At 39.6% G+C, this 16,361-nt stretch overlaps 1 protein-coding gene across 8 annotated transcripts in view; it reads right to left on the minus strand.

Annotated features, from left to right (window-relative positions):
* Window positions 1-16,361, minus strand: part of prkcz (protein kinase C, zeta) — a 101,980-nt gene that overhangs the window by 49,377 nt on the left and 36,242 nt on the right. Inside the window, exon 3 of one of the 8 annotated variants that reach the window (XM_020620806.1) lies at window positions 11,856-11,982. The exons of 5 other annotated variants lie outside the window; for them this stretch is intronic. Coding sequence is in view for 2 of the 3 variants with exons in the window: in XM_020620803.1 (XP_020476459.1) it covers window positions 5,657-5,765 (109 nt within the window). In the remaining variant the exon portion in view is untranslated. Of the gene's footprint in view, window positions 1-5,656; window positions 5,828-8,369; window positions 8,499-11,855; window positions 11,983-16,361 lie in introns of those variants that run through there. 2 more of the 8 variants (XM_020620804.1, XM_020620803.1) reach the window with 2 other exon arrangements.

Genomic DNA, 16,361 nt, shown 5'->3' on the forward strand with positions numbered 1-16,361 from the left:
CCTCCTTCTAGATCAATCCTCTTTCACACTCTCCCTTCATATTCCTCTGTCTTTCCACGCTTGTTTGCTTCCTCAAGACCTCCATTCCTCATTCAGTTTTTCCTGAATGAATGGACTTATTAGTGCCTAATAATAATAATAATGATGATGATGCCTTTTATTCAGACAAGTCCATGAAGGTGCAATTTATAAAAGGACCATGTAGTCAGCTATTAATAAACTGCAGGGCATAAACAGGTGCTTACCAGTACACAGAAACTGTCCTCATATCTAACAGTGTTTTAAATGGTTACAAAATATTCCGCACATGAGGAAGTATTGTAATGTAGTTGCAGCGCCAAAACCTCTTAAGGAGAAGGTGAGGGTGGATGGATGCCTCAACAAAGCATGTGACTGACAACATTTCTTCACTGATGTGTTGACAGATGTGGGAAAACACAAGTATGTCATGTATGACAAATCCTCTACATTTTAGAATTAGCAGTCACAGAGAGGATGAGTGTGGTTCTGTTTAAAGCAGTGTTTCTCTTTTGGTCTGGCAGTTACTTTGGAGCTAGTTGGGGCAATAACAAATACCCAGTTGGCTCCTGCCCCCCCGCGACCCCATTCGGGACTAAGCAGTATAGAAAATGAGAGAGAGAAAGAGAAATACTCAGTCAGGGTGAACACGTTTATAAAGCTGGAGATGTCTCTCTTTCCAGCGTTGAGGCTCGTGTTTGCTACAATTCTCACTGAATGTTTAAATCCTGAAATATAAGCTGATGGTGAGAATCAAAGAAGTGCAAACTATAAGTTGTTAGTATGCATCCTCTCCTTTGTGAAACTGATGCGTTCATCCACTCAGGTGATGTGATCTGATAAGTGGCTTGTATCTAAAAACCTTTCTCGCCATGGACTCTATGTATGACTCAGGAAAGGGTGAATCAGTAGAAGCAACTGCATTTTTGTCTGACATTCGAACTGCCACAGTTATTAATTCAAAGACAACATGTTATGTAATTTTTTTTAGCTACACAATGTCAGCATCGGTCATTTCAGTGATGATTTGGCCTCTGAGGTTTTGTCTCATGCTGCTCCCAAAATGTAGTCCTATCTAAGCACTGAAATATCAACACACAACTACATAGATTCAGTTGCTATCAAAAGTAGGACTGGCCAAAACTAACATTATACAGTATGAATGACTTACTGATTTAAACTGACTCAAGTTCTAATTTCAGGACAGTTCAACCAGATCATCTTAACATGGAATGATATATAATCAGAAGTTCACCCAAATATGCCAGAACACAGTCCTATTCAGAAGTCATAATAATGAGCTGAATTAAAATCTGTATAACCAACATGCATCACATCTGTTGTTCATATTACTTAGTCTAGGTCCAATCCCAGTGTGCAGATGAGATCTACAGGGTAGCAACTGATAGGAAATTATGATAGTTCTGTTAGCTAATAGTTTCTATTAGCAGCAGGAAATCTGGATTTCATGGTTTAAATGGATGTGCTATCAGCAAGCGGCAACCTCCGAAGCTGAGAACTGACGCCAGTACCTAAGTGCCACAACTTGCACTTCCTCAAATGGCCACTTGAAGCTCCAAATGGGAGTCAATCCCTTCAGACTCCCATGTTAAAAATGCCCATCTTTACAGCAGAAATAAACATGTTTACAGCCTGGTAGAAAAAAACAGTTTTAGTCTCTAGCTAATTTCCCCTTGCATGACAACTGTACAAGGGGATGACTTTTTTAATATAATTTTCCCATTTAAATTATATTGTGGCTAAAAGTTATGCGTTAATTGAGGGTGTGGCCACTTTGAGTGACAGGGTCTGCCACAGGTGGCTAAAGAGCTCCGGATTTGTTGGGTTTTTCCTCTATAATAATAATAATAATAATAACAACAGTAAGGTCTAGACCTTACTTTGTAAAGTGCACTGAGATTATCTTTGTTGTAATTTGGTGCTATACAAATAAAATTGAATTTAATTGAATTGGTCAGTCATAGACCGGCAACCTGTCCAGGGTGTACACCGCCTCTCGTCCAATGTCAGCTGGGATTGGCTCCAGTTTGGATTGTTTGTTTTTGTTTTGTTTTTTGGGAGTGTTTCAACTGAACTGATTCACATGAGCCAGTTTGTACCACATACAGCCTGGTGAAAAAAATAGTGTACAGTAGTTCATATACATAAACAGTGACACTTTTCAGTGCTGACTGATACAGTCAGGGAAAAAAGTATTTGAATCCCAGCTGATTTTGTAAGTTTTACACACGGCCAAGGCAACAAAGGATTGGCTCAAGATGAAGCATATTAAGGTCATGGAGTGGCCTAGTCAGTCTCCAGACCTTAATCCCATAGAAAATCTGTGGAGGGAGCTGAAGATTCGAGTTGCCAAACATCAGCTACAAAACATTAATGACTTGGAGAGGATCTGCAAAGAGGAGTGGGTCAAAATCCCCCCTGAGATGTGTGCAAACCTTGTGGCCAACTACAAGAAATGTCTGACCTCTGTGATTGCCAACAAAGGTTTTGCCACCAAGTACTAAAGCATGTTTTGCAAAGGGATCAAATACTTATTTCATTCATGAAAATGCAAATTACTTTATAACTTTTTTTGTAATGCATTTTTCTGGATTTTTTTTGTTATTGTTGTGTCTCTCACTGTTCACATAAACCTACCACTGAAATTGTAGACTGATCATTTCTTTGTTAGTGGGCAAACTTACAAAATTTTTTCCCTGACTGTATATCCGCTGCCAAACAAAGCAATAAATTATCTGCCAATTTGCATGTGTTCACTTTTTCTGTTCACCACAGCATGAAGTGAACTGGTTGGCTGAACCACATCAGGGTCTCCTGACTCCCAGTAATGCCTCTCCTTGTCTGTACTGGTTTTCCAGTCTGGTTGGTTGTTTCAGTGCTGGGTGCAGCTGTGACATCCTCCTCCACTCACTCATTTTTGCCTGTGTTGCTATGGTAGCCACAGCCCAGCATGCACTGGCTATTACTAGTTGGCTATGAAGATGTCAGGATAACTGTCTGCAAATGAAAGTAAATCTTAACATCAATGTTCCTTTCTCCTCTTGTGAAAAAATATTCTCACATTGTGCAGGAACAGGTTCAACATATTGTTTATCAGATTAGCTTTTTATCCCGTGAGCTGTGCTTAAATGTGGTGAATTCTTGTGTCAGACGGTTTTAAAGTAGAGGCTCACGTCATCTTTAATGAGGCCTATGCTGTCTTGGATTGTACTCTCAACAGTTGTACTTTCTGTCTTTTTGGCACTGAAATGAATATTTTTTTTATTCAGGAGGAGATCAGAGTGAATGTTAGCCAAGGAGAGACACAAAGAGGCCCTGCTCTTCAGGGTCTCATCTGTGAATTCCCTCTAATCCTGTTAACTCAAGGCCCAGAAAGGACAGTGCCACCTCCCTCGGAGAATCACTACACCATGTTTCCATAGTTACCCAGTATCTCTTCCCCTTTGCCCATACTAGTGGGTGAGTGTCGGGGGTGGGGGTACAATACGTCCCTGAGGCTGTGCATGTGAGGAAGGTGAACCTGTACACATCATGTTACACTTCCTCAGTGCACACGTCAGATGTTAAATACAGTGTAGATGAATTTAATAATTAACTGCAATAGATGTTTTGACAAAGTGGTAAGCTGCAGCTCTTACCTCTGTCTCGTCAGTCAGTGTTAATGAACAAATAAGCAGTTACAAAAAGAAGGTTTAAATACATGAGCGAATGTTTTTGTCTTTATTGCATATCTGGCTACCATAATGTGACTCTGGTGAATATTCCATTAATAATCTTGACAGTCTAATGAGAACAAAATGTATTTGGTGTACAAACACATTTGTATGAAATCTTCTATTGCATTATTATTATTATTACTGTAACTATTCCATAGAGAAAACTTTAGCAGCTAAAATCAGGGCAAACCTGTTACAGTGCCAATATTGTTATCAAGGAATCAATTACTATTGATTGTCAATCATGCAAAAACTATTTACTACATTTATAAAATAGTTTAGAAAAAGAAGTGTTCCTAATATTCTGACCCTCTCAGGTATGTAGCAGGGGAGGACAAAAGTATAGCGACACCGCTGAATATAATGTAGTCCAGTACAACACCACCTTTAACTACGACCTCATACATTTGAGCTTCATAAACACAGATGCTAAGGTAGGAATGCTGCATTGACGTGCATACAATTGTACAGGTGTACCTAATAAAGTGGCCCGTGAGTGTATATTTCTGCGCTTCACTCAGTTTAGCAACATGTAAAACATAATGTACACACACAGTCCTGATTGAGCAGATTAGCTGCAACTATGAATGCTGACAACTAATAACTAACAATAACAATTTTCTCCAAACTTCAGCAATGATTGTTGCTTATAACAAATATTTAAATTTATAGAGAAATAATTTAGACATCAGACTGTGTTTACAGGAACTTTAAGAATTTATGGTGGCTCACTTTTTTAAAACCAGTGAGTTATATAGAGCTGAAGTCTGAATGTGTCAACTTGGTTTCTATTATGTTCAAAGTCCAAATTATATTTATTGTAATCAGTATGGTCATGTGTTACTGCTGCAGGTCTCACATCCTTGTATTAAACTCACTATCATCTGGGATCAGGTGGCACATCTTTATCATTACATGGCCGTTGATTGATTAGCAAAGTGCTACTCTTGACCATGTCCGCTCTTTAATAAGTGGAGCATCATGGTACCAGTCTTGGTGCTCGTTCTGTTTTCTTATCTGTCGGTGCTGACTGCACATAGGGTCGAGTCTAATCAACCTTGAGTTTATTCAGATTAGGTGACACTGTCTTTAGCTTTCTGCTTAAAAAAATAATTTATGCACATGGTGTTTGTGTAAGTTTCAACTTGGGTCTGTTTTAGATCAGGTCCAAAATTTCTGAACCTATACAAACATGTTTTAAAAAAAAGTGACTAGGATCTAAACTTCTAGGATTCAAAGGGGGGTATTAAGTTATGTTAGGAATATTTTACAACGGTCACATGCTGTGAAATCAGTGTTATGAAGCTGAATAAAAACACTGATCTTAGATCTCAGTTCACTTTAACAGCTGGGGTCTTCTACTGAAAGTGTTGCATTCAGAATGATTAAATTCACTTATAACAGCAGCTTTCTGAACACTATGCTTTCTTTGAAGTTTGACCTAAGGGATGGCTTAATATTTGTAACAAAGAACTGTAGCTACAAAAACCAAAGCAAGTTTTCACTTACAATATCCTGACTCCAATCATGTCACAATATTGACTCAATGTCAACCATAACTAACAGTGGGATTCTCCAGGGTAGCCACCCTGTTGAATCCCCTCTGGTTAAAGCAGATGTTATTGCTTACTGCATCCAATTAAACTAACGTTTTTGGATTGGGGAAGGAAATACAAACCAGTAGCACTGCTGCTTCAGATAACACACCACTTGTACTTAACAGGCAGACCTTCAAAGAGCTAACCTATTACAACATCACCCACTGGAGAATGATGAGTGTTACACGGCCCTGTTTCCTGCCAAAGTGACAGAATGAGCGAAAACAAAGACGCAGAATGAAGCAAACTAAGCAGACCAGTGAAACCATTTCTCAGATAATGAATCAAAGCACAATACTACACCTCCAGATGCAAAGGCCAATGCACACAGTCCTGCCATTCTGTCCGTGGAAAGCATAAAGAAGAGCAGATGGCCCGTTGGTGTTATACTGTATCTTATGTGGGGAGTCATGTATTTCACAGGCGAACAGGGTGGTACTACCAAACCTCTCCAGGACAGGACATTTACAAGGGGTTGACTCATTTCCAGACATTGTTCCTCTCACTTGCAGGAAAGTAGCAGCATACAAGTTGCTACCAACAAAATCCACCCCTCCCTCAAATACCCTTCATAAAAAAAAAGAAAAGCACAAGGCCTTGTGACTGTTAATACACTGTACTGTGTGTTTTCAGTGAGTTATTGAGGAATAAGCAGCAGCCAGCACTGTGCACATATTTATCAATGTAAGGGCTACCCATGCTCCTACCAGTGTCTGTGGTACTGCTGTAAGTGCTGGTTATTTTCTGGACACTGTTCCTGCTGCCAACTCTTAAGGGACAATATATAAAGCAGGGTTATTACAGGCCTCCACTTCCAAAGGAGCTGAGCAGGATCAATGAAACGAGCATTTTCTCATACAATTAGACCTCTGCGATAGGAGAGGCATGACTAACTTTGTTAGTTTGACTTTTAATTAAAGCATTTATTCAGTTGTCCTTTTAATCATTGTGTTCCAGATAAAGAGGGAGAGGACGGACATCACAAAGTGCATGAAATTACAAAAGAAGCCAAATTTAAAAGTTGGAATCACTGAAATTGGATTTCAGAGTCATATAGGATCTGGAGGGGACAAAGTAAGAGGCAGACATGGATGTACTGTATGGCAGGCGCACAATCAGTGGGTGTGTGGGATCCCCTGGACTGCAGACCAATCGGTGTCACATGTTGGTAAGTGAGCCACTATAGGGGATGCACCATGACAACACATCTATCCTGGCTTACCCATGCATCCATATAAACTGCTGAGAGCTGATGTATGGATGAGAACACAGACTGTACAAGCCTGACAACCTATGGAATCCTTTCCTTCTCTAATGTGGGCACTGAGGCCAATACCAACTGATACAAACAGATAAAATGCTAATGTACAATAACTTATTCTCATCGTAGTAGTTGAGTGCTAGTGCATCTCACTTTCCCTCCGCCCTGTACAATGTCTCTCGTCCCAGAGGTTCTTTTACTATTTGGCTGCAAACACCGTGAAGATCATACTTTACAATACTGGATGTTTTTAAAGTGCACTACTCATTTTCTGTGTTTACTGGTGAAAGTGGCTGGTGATATCATTAACAAAGACTAGAGGATCAAATTGATATGATGTAGAATTTGGACTGTTACTAAAATACTATCAGTTAGGTGAATAAATAAAATATGACAGAGTCAAACAGTAAAGGATTTTGTCTGGTAAAAATTTCTATGAGATGGGGAGACTATTGTAAAACCAGGTTATGACTTTGTTAAACCTGTAACATGTTGGTGGCTGTTTCTACATAAGATCAGTTACTTGTGTTATTTATTATGAAGCTGAAAAAGGTCAGATGATAAAAAATTAACTATTTTAAACAAATTGTTTGTTATAAGTCAACCGTTTCTTTCATGTGGAGATCTGCTGCTTTTCTCTGTTATATTTCTGTAAAATGAATTTCTTTGGCTTTTGGACTGGTGGTCAGACAAAACAAAACATTTGGATTTGTATTTTGACAAAGTCTTCTTGATGGATTTTCTGGACCCTTCTACAACATCACATGAAAGAGCAAGACTTTGGTGACATGATTTCAACTGTGTAATCTTCATGACCCCTGAGAAAACTATGTGCTGATGGAGATGACAAGTTAAGATTTAAAGTCCCGTTATTTTTTTGTAACTTTGATACCTTGCTTACTCTTAGAAAATATTACAGGCACTTTTCATTTAACTTAAATGTTTTTCAAATTATAGACATTTAGGAAAACAATAGACCTAAGATACAAACAGCAGGTATGAAGTGCATCAATACCTAATCTAGAAATGGCTTCAGTAAATGAGTTTTCAATCACAATTCACTCTCTATGGCAATTATGTTTTTAATATTTAAATAACATATCTGCTTGACTGCACCAGTAAAAAGTATCAAAAGCAGTCACACTATCCTTGAATCGATATACAGTGAGATGCATTTGGACTCACTGTTACTGAACACTGTTGTCAGTCACGTCTCCAAGGAGACAGACAGAGAATTTTAAATAGGTTACACAGATCCCAATCAGCAGCTCTAATGTACTGAAAACAACCAGAGGGCACAGGTTGTCAGGGCCGACAGTTTGCAGATGGCAGAGGAGAGTCTCACATGCTCCCAGCAAGAAAAAACAGGGGTTATTTAATTTAGATGCAGCTGCTGATGTGAGGATGAAACACACCCTCTAGTCTGATTAAAAGTTACTGTAGGGTAACTGACCTTGTAGAAACTGGATCTAGTCCAGGCTCTGTTCACATTTAGCCCAAAACCCAAGATTAGAATTAAAAAAGAAGAAACATGCTTTATTAAAATAACCTGTTTCTTTTACTGGCTGATACTTATGAGGCATCACTGGCAAGAAGGCAACGCAGTACAACCTAAGGTAAACTCAGTTCCCCTGCAACCTTTCTAATAAGCCTGACGTGCTCTCTGGCTGACTGTCTCTGCATAGACCTCAGATGACCTGACACTGTTACGGATCGCAGCGACAGAACTGTCCATGCTGACCCCAGATCTCCTACCTTTGACTCGAAGGTAGAAAAGCAGCGTGAGCAGCATCCCTCCAGCTGAACGTTAGCTCTCCCTCACTTTCACAGCCTGGATCTCATGGTGGTCTCCTGCACCTCCTCCTCTACTCCTCGTCTTCCTCCTCCTCCAGCTCTTACTGAACAGCTTTGCTTGTTTCTCTGTGTTGCTCTCTCCTCCCTCCCCTCCCTCCTTACTTGCTTTCATTCATCTCCAGGCTGCTTCTCTTCATCTTTCTGCCACACTATACACACCTATACAAACATGAACAGATTCTAAAATGGGCTTTTTAAAAAACCTTTTCTAATTATAACCATATTTGAGGCTTTATTCCACATTTCACTTAAGCAGCTTTGTCCACAAGATGGCAGAGTTAGCTCTGAAAACTGCAGCTTCCCCTGCACACAACTCATCTGAACCTAAATTTAAACCTCGTCTACTATTTTCAGCAGCTGTACTGTGCCTATGGGAGTGCACCCTGAATGACAGCTATGCTTTCCCAGAGATCTTCCTCTAGATGCATGTATAGCACTCCTTCCATGGGGACACTGAAAGCTCTCTGTGCTACTGTACATCACCTACAGACAGTCTATGACTTACTGTATATAAACCAGAGGTGCTGTTCACTAAAATTTGCAGCTGTTGTGTGGATGAAAGCCATAAGCCACTTAGCGGGGTTCAGTTTACTGTGCATGGATATGAGCTTTAATTTTCACAATAAAGCAGACTGCTGGATTAGAACCAAGAAAAGTGAAATAAATGATGCTATCCATAATGACCAGGTTAAACCAACAGTGATTATGGGATTGAGGCTTAAAACAGTTTACACACAGCTTTAACAGCAACAACCAGCACACAGCTTTTCACAACTTTTTAAAACTACATTAAAGTAAACCACATTCAATTTAAGACCAGATCACATAGAGAGTTAAACTGGGCAAAACATGTGAGGAATTGCTTTTGGAAGCTGACTGTGGAACAGTTTACACTCGCATACTGTATACTCAGATATTCTGTTACTATTGCCATTATTAACTCCCATTTTATCATGTTTCTAAACTTGAATCTAAACAAGTGTTATGACTACATGTTTTCTGAAAAATGATATCTGATGGGCACTATGGTTTTTGTATTTTTACCTGTCTCTACAGTCAACTATTTAATATCAAAATTCCATAACAAATAGCAAAATATTATAAATATTTGGTGTTTAAAGTGTCAAAAGCAAATGAAACACAAGATAAAGACTCAACCTATTTCAAATTGTACAACCAGTGAACATAAGAGGAACTGTGCTGTTCCTCTTATGTTCCAACGTGTGATGAGATTTTGTGCTGCTTTTACAACATATGTACGTCTGTTTCTGGACAGTGCTGGACAGATAACTAGGACAGGTGTCTGTGTGGTGGCAATATTCCCCCAGCATGAAGTCAAATGTAACAGTTGTAGAACTAAGAATTCTTTTTAGGTTAAGGTAAACCACAAAACACTTAAAACTAAGGTAACAAAACTAAATGGTACCATTTAGTTGAAATGAAATGAAAATGTAACCTTAGCTTCTTAAATCTTACATCCCTACATGACATTAGGCCTTATCCTTACTGGTGCAACCCAAACATACACAACAACTCAATTGGTATATCAAATGACTTTTGCTTCTTGACTGAACACTGACTCTGTAACAAAAAAAAGCTTAGGAACTCACTGCAGACATAGTATACTGAAACAGGTGTATTTGTAAAACTAGGTAATTTTCAAACGGCTCTCCTTTCTTCAACTGTAAGTCTTATTCAGTATGTATCTTGGTTACAATTCTTCAAAACATAAGTCTACAATATCCGTATCAAGGTTGTTTATGTAACAGAAAAAACACTATACTATTTTCTAATCTACTACTATACTATATAAAAACACTACCCAAATATCGATACCAGTCAGGCTATATTTATATAAAAACCACAAGATACTCCTCAAGTGAAGTCCATGCCTTTGAGACTGAACCCCATAAAATCCACCATAAAACTGTTTTTTTTAGGAGAGACACACCCAGAGTTCTCCTTCTCCCGGCCAAACTGCTGGACACATTTATGTCTATCCCTGCCTGCTAATGTTGCAACACTGGGGAGGTTGTGCAAGCATTTTCTGCATTCCTTCAAGAGAGGGTGGAGGGCTATTCTCTGGCCTGGACCGATACATAGCTTTATCAAAGCAACCTTCAAGACATTTTTACTTTATCAGTACAACCAAGAGCAGGTGTTGTAGTGCAGCCACTCATTCGCTCTGGGCACTGTGGCAGGGAGCAGTGCGGTGCATTAAAAAATACAAGTTGACTGATTTTAGAGGTTCCCCACTGGGAGAAACTGAAGATAACACATTTCCTTGCTCTGTGAGGTTGTTGGCACTCATTTACAGTACTTGCAGCTAGACAAGCCAACTTCACTCTGACTTCACGTGTTCAGACCATTACAGCTTGCGTTCTTTTTTTGAATGCTATTTATATGTTTGACTATTACAATCAAATGGCTTTAGCCAGGACATTTTTCTCCCAGTGCTGAACCCCTTTCCTCCTGGATCAAGATGCATCATTCCATTTCATACATTCAATTTCACTCAGCTCAGTACAGGTTTATTTGTGCCTGAAGGGCAAATTCGTCAGAATCACATCAGTGTGTACAATGGCTATATTTACAAATTGTTGCACTGAGGATATTTGCTACATCATGTTATTGAGACATGTACGGACTAACTGTTCATGAGAGAGATAGCACGGGGAGGAAGCTGTCCTTGCATCTGGTTGTTTTGGAGTACACTGTTCTGTAGCACCGTCCAAGGGGAGGAGTTCAAACTGTTTGTGTCCAGGATGTGAGAGGTCTGGACAAAGTAGTGGCTTGAATTTTTTTCTACATATAGTACTTCAGTACTACGTTTTACTTTAATGCTCTTTTTTCCCATAACAGTTTTTGCTACTGCTGTTGTCCAGTCTTCCCCAAATTTTTTTTGGTTGCCAAATTATTTTAGAGTGTTTATCATGATTGCTCACTCGTGAACACTAGTGAACTCATGTTCACGAGTGAGGGAAGGATGGAACAGGATATTGACAGGTGGATCGGTGCAGCTTCTGCAGTAATGCGGTCGATGTACCGGTCTGTCGTGGTGAAAAAGGAGCTGAGCTGTAAGGCGAAGCTCTCGATTGGAAGACTGGAAGACCCAGGACACGCTGGAGGGACTATGTCTCTCAGCTGGCCTGGGAACGCCCCGGCATTCCCCCGGGAGTGTCTGGAGAGAGGGAAGTCTGGGCATCTTTGCTTAGACTGCTGCTCCTGCGACAAGGTTCCGGATAAGCGGAGGAAAATGGATGGATAGATGGATCATGATTGCTGACCTACAGCTGGCACGTTATCCAAATCAGACCAGACGTTACACAGCATAGTTTGCCCATGCATCTAGGTGATGTTAGAAGATTGGTAACAGATACTACTCACAGGGCTAGTTGGTGAACTATCTGCTTGTTAAGTGGTGACGTAGCATTCTGTTTCCAGGTCCAAACTTCAGTTCGCTCTCCTCCTCTCCATATGCCATAGTGCTGTGTTCCCCATTGTTTCAATAGGTCTGAATCAAAAAAATCATGGGTCAGCTGTCATTTTGTCATTTTCCTTGTGATGAGAAGGAGAAAAGAAATGACTACAGTTGATTAAATAAGTCAGTATTCTTAAATTAACAAAAATGAAACTTCTAAAAGGGAGCTGTTTTGCTGCCTTGTAATGTAGCTATTGAGTTAGCACAAGGGTAGTGTAAACACTATACAGTGGCACATTTTACCAAGGTTCTCGCTCTTTTCAAGCGATAATTTTCCAGGACGTTTTCAATGACAAAAGGCTGGGATGTCAAATGGGGATCATGTCCTAGCCTAACAAGTTCATCTGTGTGGAAGTCTCTTTTAAATCATATGTATTAATCGATGATAATACTTTATCTGTATAACTAGTCCTTAGGTGCTTTATGACTGATTGATTATTTATTGACAACTGTCGCACTCTCCTGGACACACATGCAGATGGTTCAGTCCCTCGATGTACAGCTGTTAGTATCCTATAATAACTGTGTGAGCTTTACTTTCTGCAGTTTTTCTAGTCTCTCTCTCTCCACAGTCACTCGACTCCAACAACAAAAAGTATGTATAATAAACACAGCAATAGTTATGTCTTTTTTTCTTATAATTTCTAAATGGATTTGTGTAGGTTTATTGGAAATGGAAATTGTAGATAACAATATCATTGGGAAGTGCCTAGAGAGGATAGGCTTCATGATCATGAGTTAAGATTTGACTTATTTTATCTTCAAAAGGAGTATTGACCCCCAAATCTACCACACCCTGCCAGGATGGCGCTTAGTATGTCCATTTCTATTACTGATTGTATTGTATTGTGTTGTGTTAAAAAGCTAGCCAATTAGCCAAAAAAACATTAAACACTAATTCTGCAAGTGACTGAGCAATAAATCTTAAATATGTATAAAGGTAAAGTCATGACTACCCAACAGTTATTAATGTGCATTTCAACTATAAAGCAACTTACGTTTCTTGCTTGTCTGGATATGTTCCAATGTGATTTTATCCAACCAGTTTATTTTATTCACACTGTCTTCACAAACCTGACACGACGTGGTGCATTTAAAAGCCAGTGGCTTAGGGTAGTCAGGCCATAAATTTCTACACACATTTCTCACACATTGCCCTAATTTCAGCTGCCAGCTCATACCGACATCTGACAGTTTGCTCTCACCAAAATGGTGAATTTGAAAATGATTTTCCAGGGTGAAGTGTTTTTTCCAGGACATTGTACAAATCTCAATTTCCAGGACTGGAAACCTGGTTTAAAAAAACTCCGGGTTTTCCAGGAACTATTACAAATGAGTTAGACATACAGTGTAATTCAATATATATAGCTGTTTATTGGAATAGATTCACTACAACATGTAATAAAGTTTAGTTATTATGCCACCAGGTGAAACAGTGACTACTCTACTTGGATCTTAATGATGTAGTTATAATGTAGTCATTTATTTTACTCTGAGTGATGGCTCGCCAGAAAAAAAAAAAAAGAGATGTTATTGTGTAGAGGATGACAGGCTCAGCCCTCCACAGGTCTGGGGGAGTTTGGATCTGGACGTGGAATGTTACATCACAATTAACAATATTGTACCTGGACAGCTAACTGCTACACACTAGCCAGCTGTGACACACCAGCACTAGTCAGTTATAATAGCTCTCCAAGTCAGCTGGCTACTACCCAGTTTATTCCAACGACATACAACTTCTGCCTCACAACTGCCTGCAGACCTTGCCAGTTTTGTGCAGTTTATTGTTCAGCACAGCAGGGTTATTTGGCACACAACTAATATGAACACACACACCCACAACATCCCACAAAACTACACACAATATATTAATGTTTGGCTAAATCATAATGACCTGACTAAATCCCAGCTTTCCTGCTCATCCAAAACAGTGTTGCAGCTCCTTTGTCTGCAAAGCCTTGACAGGCCGTGGTACTGTCAGTCTGCTGGTGCTATATTTTGTAAGACTGCAGGGCTTGGCGCAAAATGATTTGACTTCAGAATATCAAAGTCAACAAAGAATAACAAGGTGACCTGGTCAGGCATGTGTAAGGGCCCCGGCTGTTCCCCACTCCTCTTTTGTGTCTAGCCCTTTCTGTGAGTATGTTCATGCAAATTAGATTGTGTGCTATCCCGTCTGGGATTGGTTCCTGGAGCGCCATGCTCGTTCCTTGGCCTGCCTCCCTCCCTGTCTGACTTAACCAGCATCCTAGTCCTTTGCTCCAACCCAGTGCAGTTTCTTTTTGCTTCAAAACAAACATTTTAATAAATAGCTTCACGTAACCTTTTACATCTGGCTATGTATGTTGCTTCCCCTTTCCCCATTGAGCTGGCTCGTAACGTTTGTGGTACACTGAGTAAAAAATGCAGACTAAAAACAGAGACAAAAACATGGGTTAAGAAAACAGCAGTGATGAGAGGGAGAAGGTGTGAAGAAAAAGCAAGAGACTGACAGATGAAGGAATTGTAATTTAAGAGGACAGAAACAGGTTCAGGGGAAAAGCCAAGTGGAGGCTATTTATCATGAACAAAAAAGCTTAGCTCCATAAACCTGAAATGAGGCCAACAGCTCTGCCAAAGACAGTTACAGCATGCAAACGCAAGTCAGCTTAGCAGACCTGTCTTTCTGCTCAGCATGTATCCTCACCAGAGATAGCTTTAGCGACACCATTGTTATACAGCTCATTTGTGCCAGCTGAAGTAGTTGCCTAGTGGGAGCATTAATGCAATGGACCAGCCTTTTGTGAATTAGCCTTCTGAACAGATGTGCTCCAGGCTAACGCTATTCACTGCAGAGGTTCAATCATAGGACATTCCAACCACTCCAAATCCAGCAACAGAATGAGGTCAGCAGCAGAGGAAGAAAAGAGACGAGTGGCTTTAGTACTACATGCTGAAGTCATATTATGGAACAGATTGTTTCAATCACACTGCTACAGTAGTTGTGAGGATGATTAAGTGTAAGGAAGCTCAATCTTCCTAGAAGTAGTTCTGATATCCACTTAGATCAAGCGACAGCAAAACCTGGATGACAAATTTCAAAACTTTTTTTCGTGCAGACTGAAAATTTGAAAATCTGTCAAAAATCAGCAGTGAACAATTTGTCAGATTCCTAGTTTTGTTAACTTCTTCTTTCATCATGTATTACTGATTTAAATCATGCCAATGCCATTTTAGCAATATTACAGTTTTTAGGCAAAGTTCTTGTAGGACTGCCAGTGTTTAGACATTTTGATTTGAGGTTTGGCTTCTTTTAAATACAAAAAAATATCATTTTGAAATTACCCTCAAAGAGGAAAAACTTGAGATTAGTGCTAATATTAACTAATGAAGCTAAACTCAAAGTGCCATGCACTGCAGCTTGGTGATGAGGAAAAAGCAGCCTCCAAAACATCTGTTCAGAAAAGTGACGGCATCACAGGCACAGTCCTGTATTCTACATATGGTCTCTAGACAGTAGCTTCCCACAGCTCATCAGATTATTTTATGCTACTGATTAGAGCCCTTTTTAAACCAATGCCAGGTAGATCCAGCAGGTAGATGATCTGATCTGCTAAAAGGGATCCCTCAACAGGCATAAGGACTGATTAGCCTGGTAACTGCTGCTCATTTCACTTCACTTATGCACAATGAGTAACAATTTACTTATCCATCCCCCATTGTATCTTGAGTGATAAAAAAACTGCACTAGTAGTGTCTCAAAGCAGTTAACATCATATTTGATTTGATGAATAAAATGGGAGGCGCTGAAAATGATTCAGAAGTCTGGAACCAGAGATTCAAGCTATGAACCTACAGTAACAACAATTAACAAGTCAGTGATTGCTTTTCCAAATGGTATTCATCAAATAGTTTTATACAACAGTTTTACAGCAGCGATTCTTCTCAGTGAGCGCAAGCACATTAATTTGCTGGAATATAATCTTTTGTTTGCTTCTGGCACTGACAATGCAAACCAGTCATTTCAAAGTTAGTGCACCAGCCATGGGAGATTGGCTTATTTTCCTGTGTCTTGCTTGATATTGAATGATCCAGAGTAGCCTTTTACCCCAATCATCTCACTCTCACAAAACATGAGCCCCTTCATAACAGCCCTACTGCAAGTCAGACCTATTTTAGTAGGTAACATTATTTCCTCTCTTTCTCCATCTCTGAGTTACTCTCCCTGTTATACGGTGAAAGCATATTTCTTTCAAATTTTCATGTACCATTCAACAGTCTAAGCTCATAAGCTCTTCCCTGAGAGCCATCTGCTGCAGCCATGTCAGAGGAAAAAACGCTTAAGATATGAATGAACTGCAATCCATAAAGACAACCACACTAAGGGATACAGCAGAGGAGTTATCATTATATAAAATACCCCAGTTTTTGAA

The sequence above is a fragment of the Monopterus albus genome, unplaced genomic scaffold (genome assembly GCF_001952655.1).
Source record: "Monopterus albus unplaced genomic scaffold, M_albus_1.0 scaffold248.1, whole genome shotgun sequence".
In the NCBI taxonomy this organism is placed as follows: domain Eukaryota; kingdom Metazoa; phylum Chordata; class Actinopteri; order Synbranchiformes; family Synbranchidae; genus Monopterus; species Monopterus albus.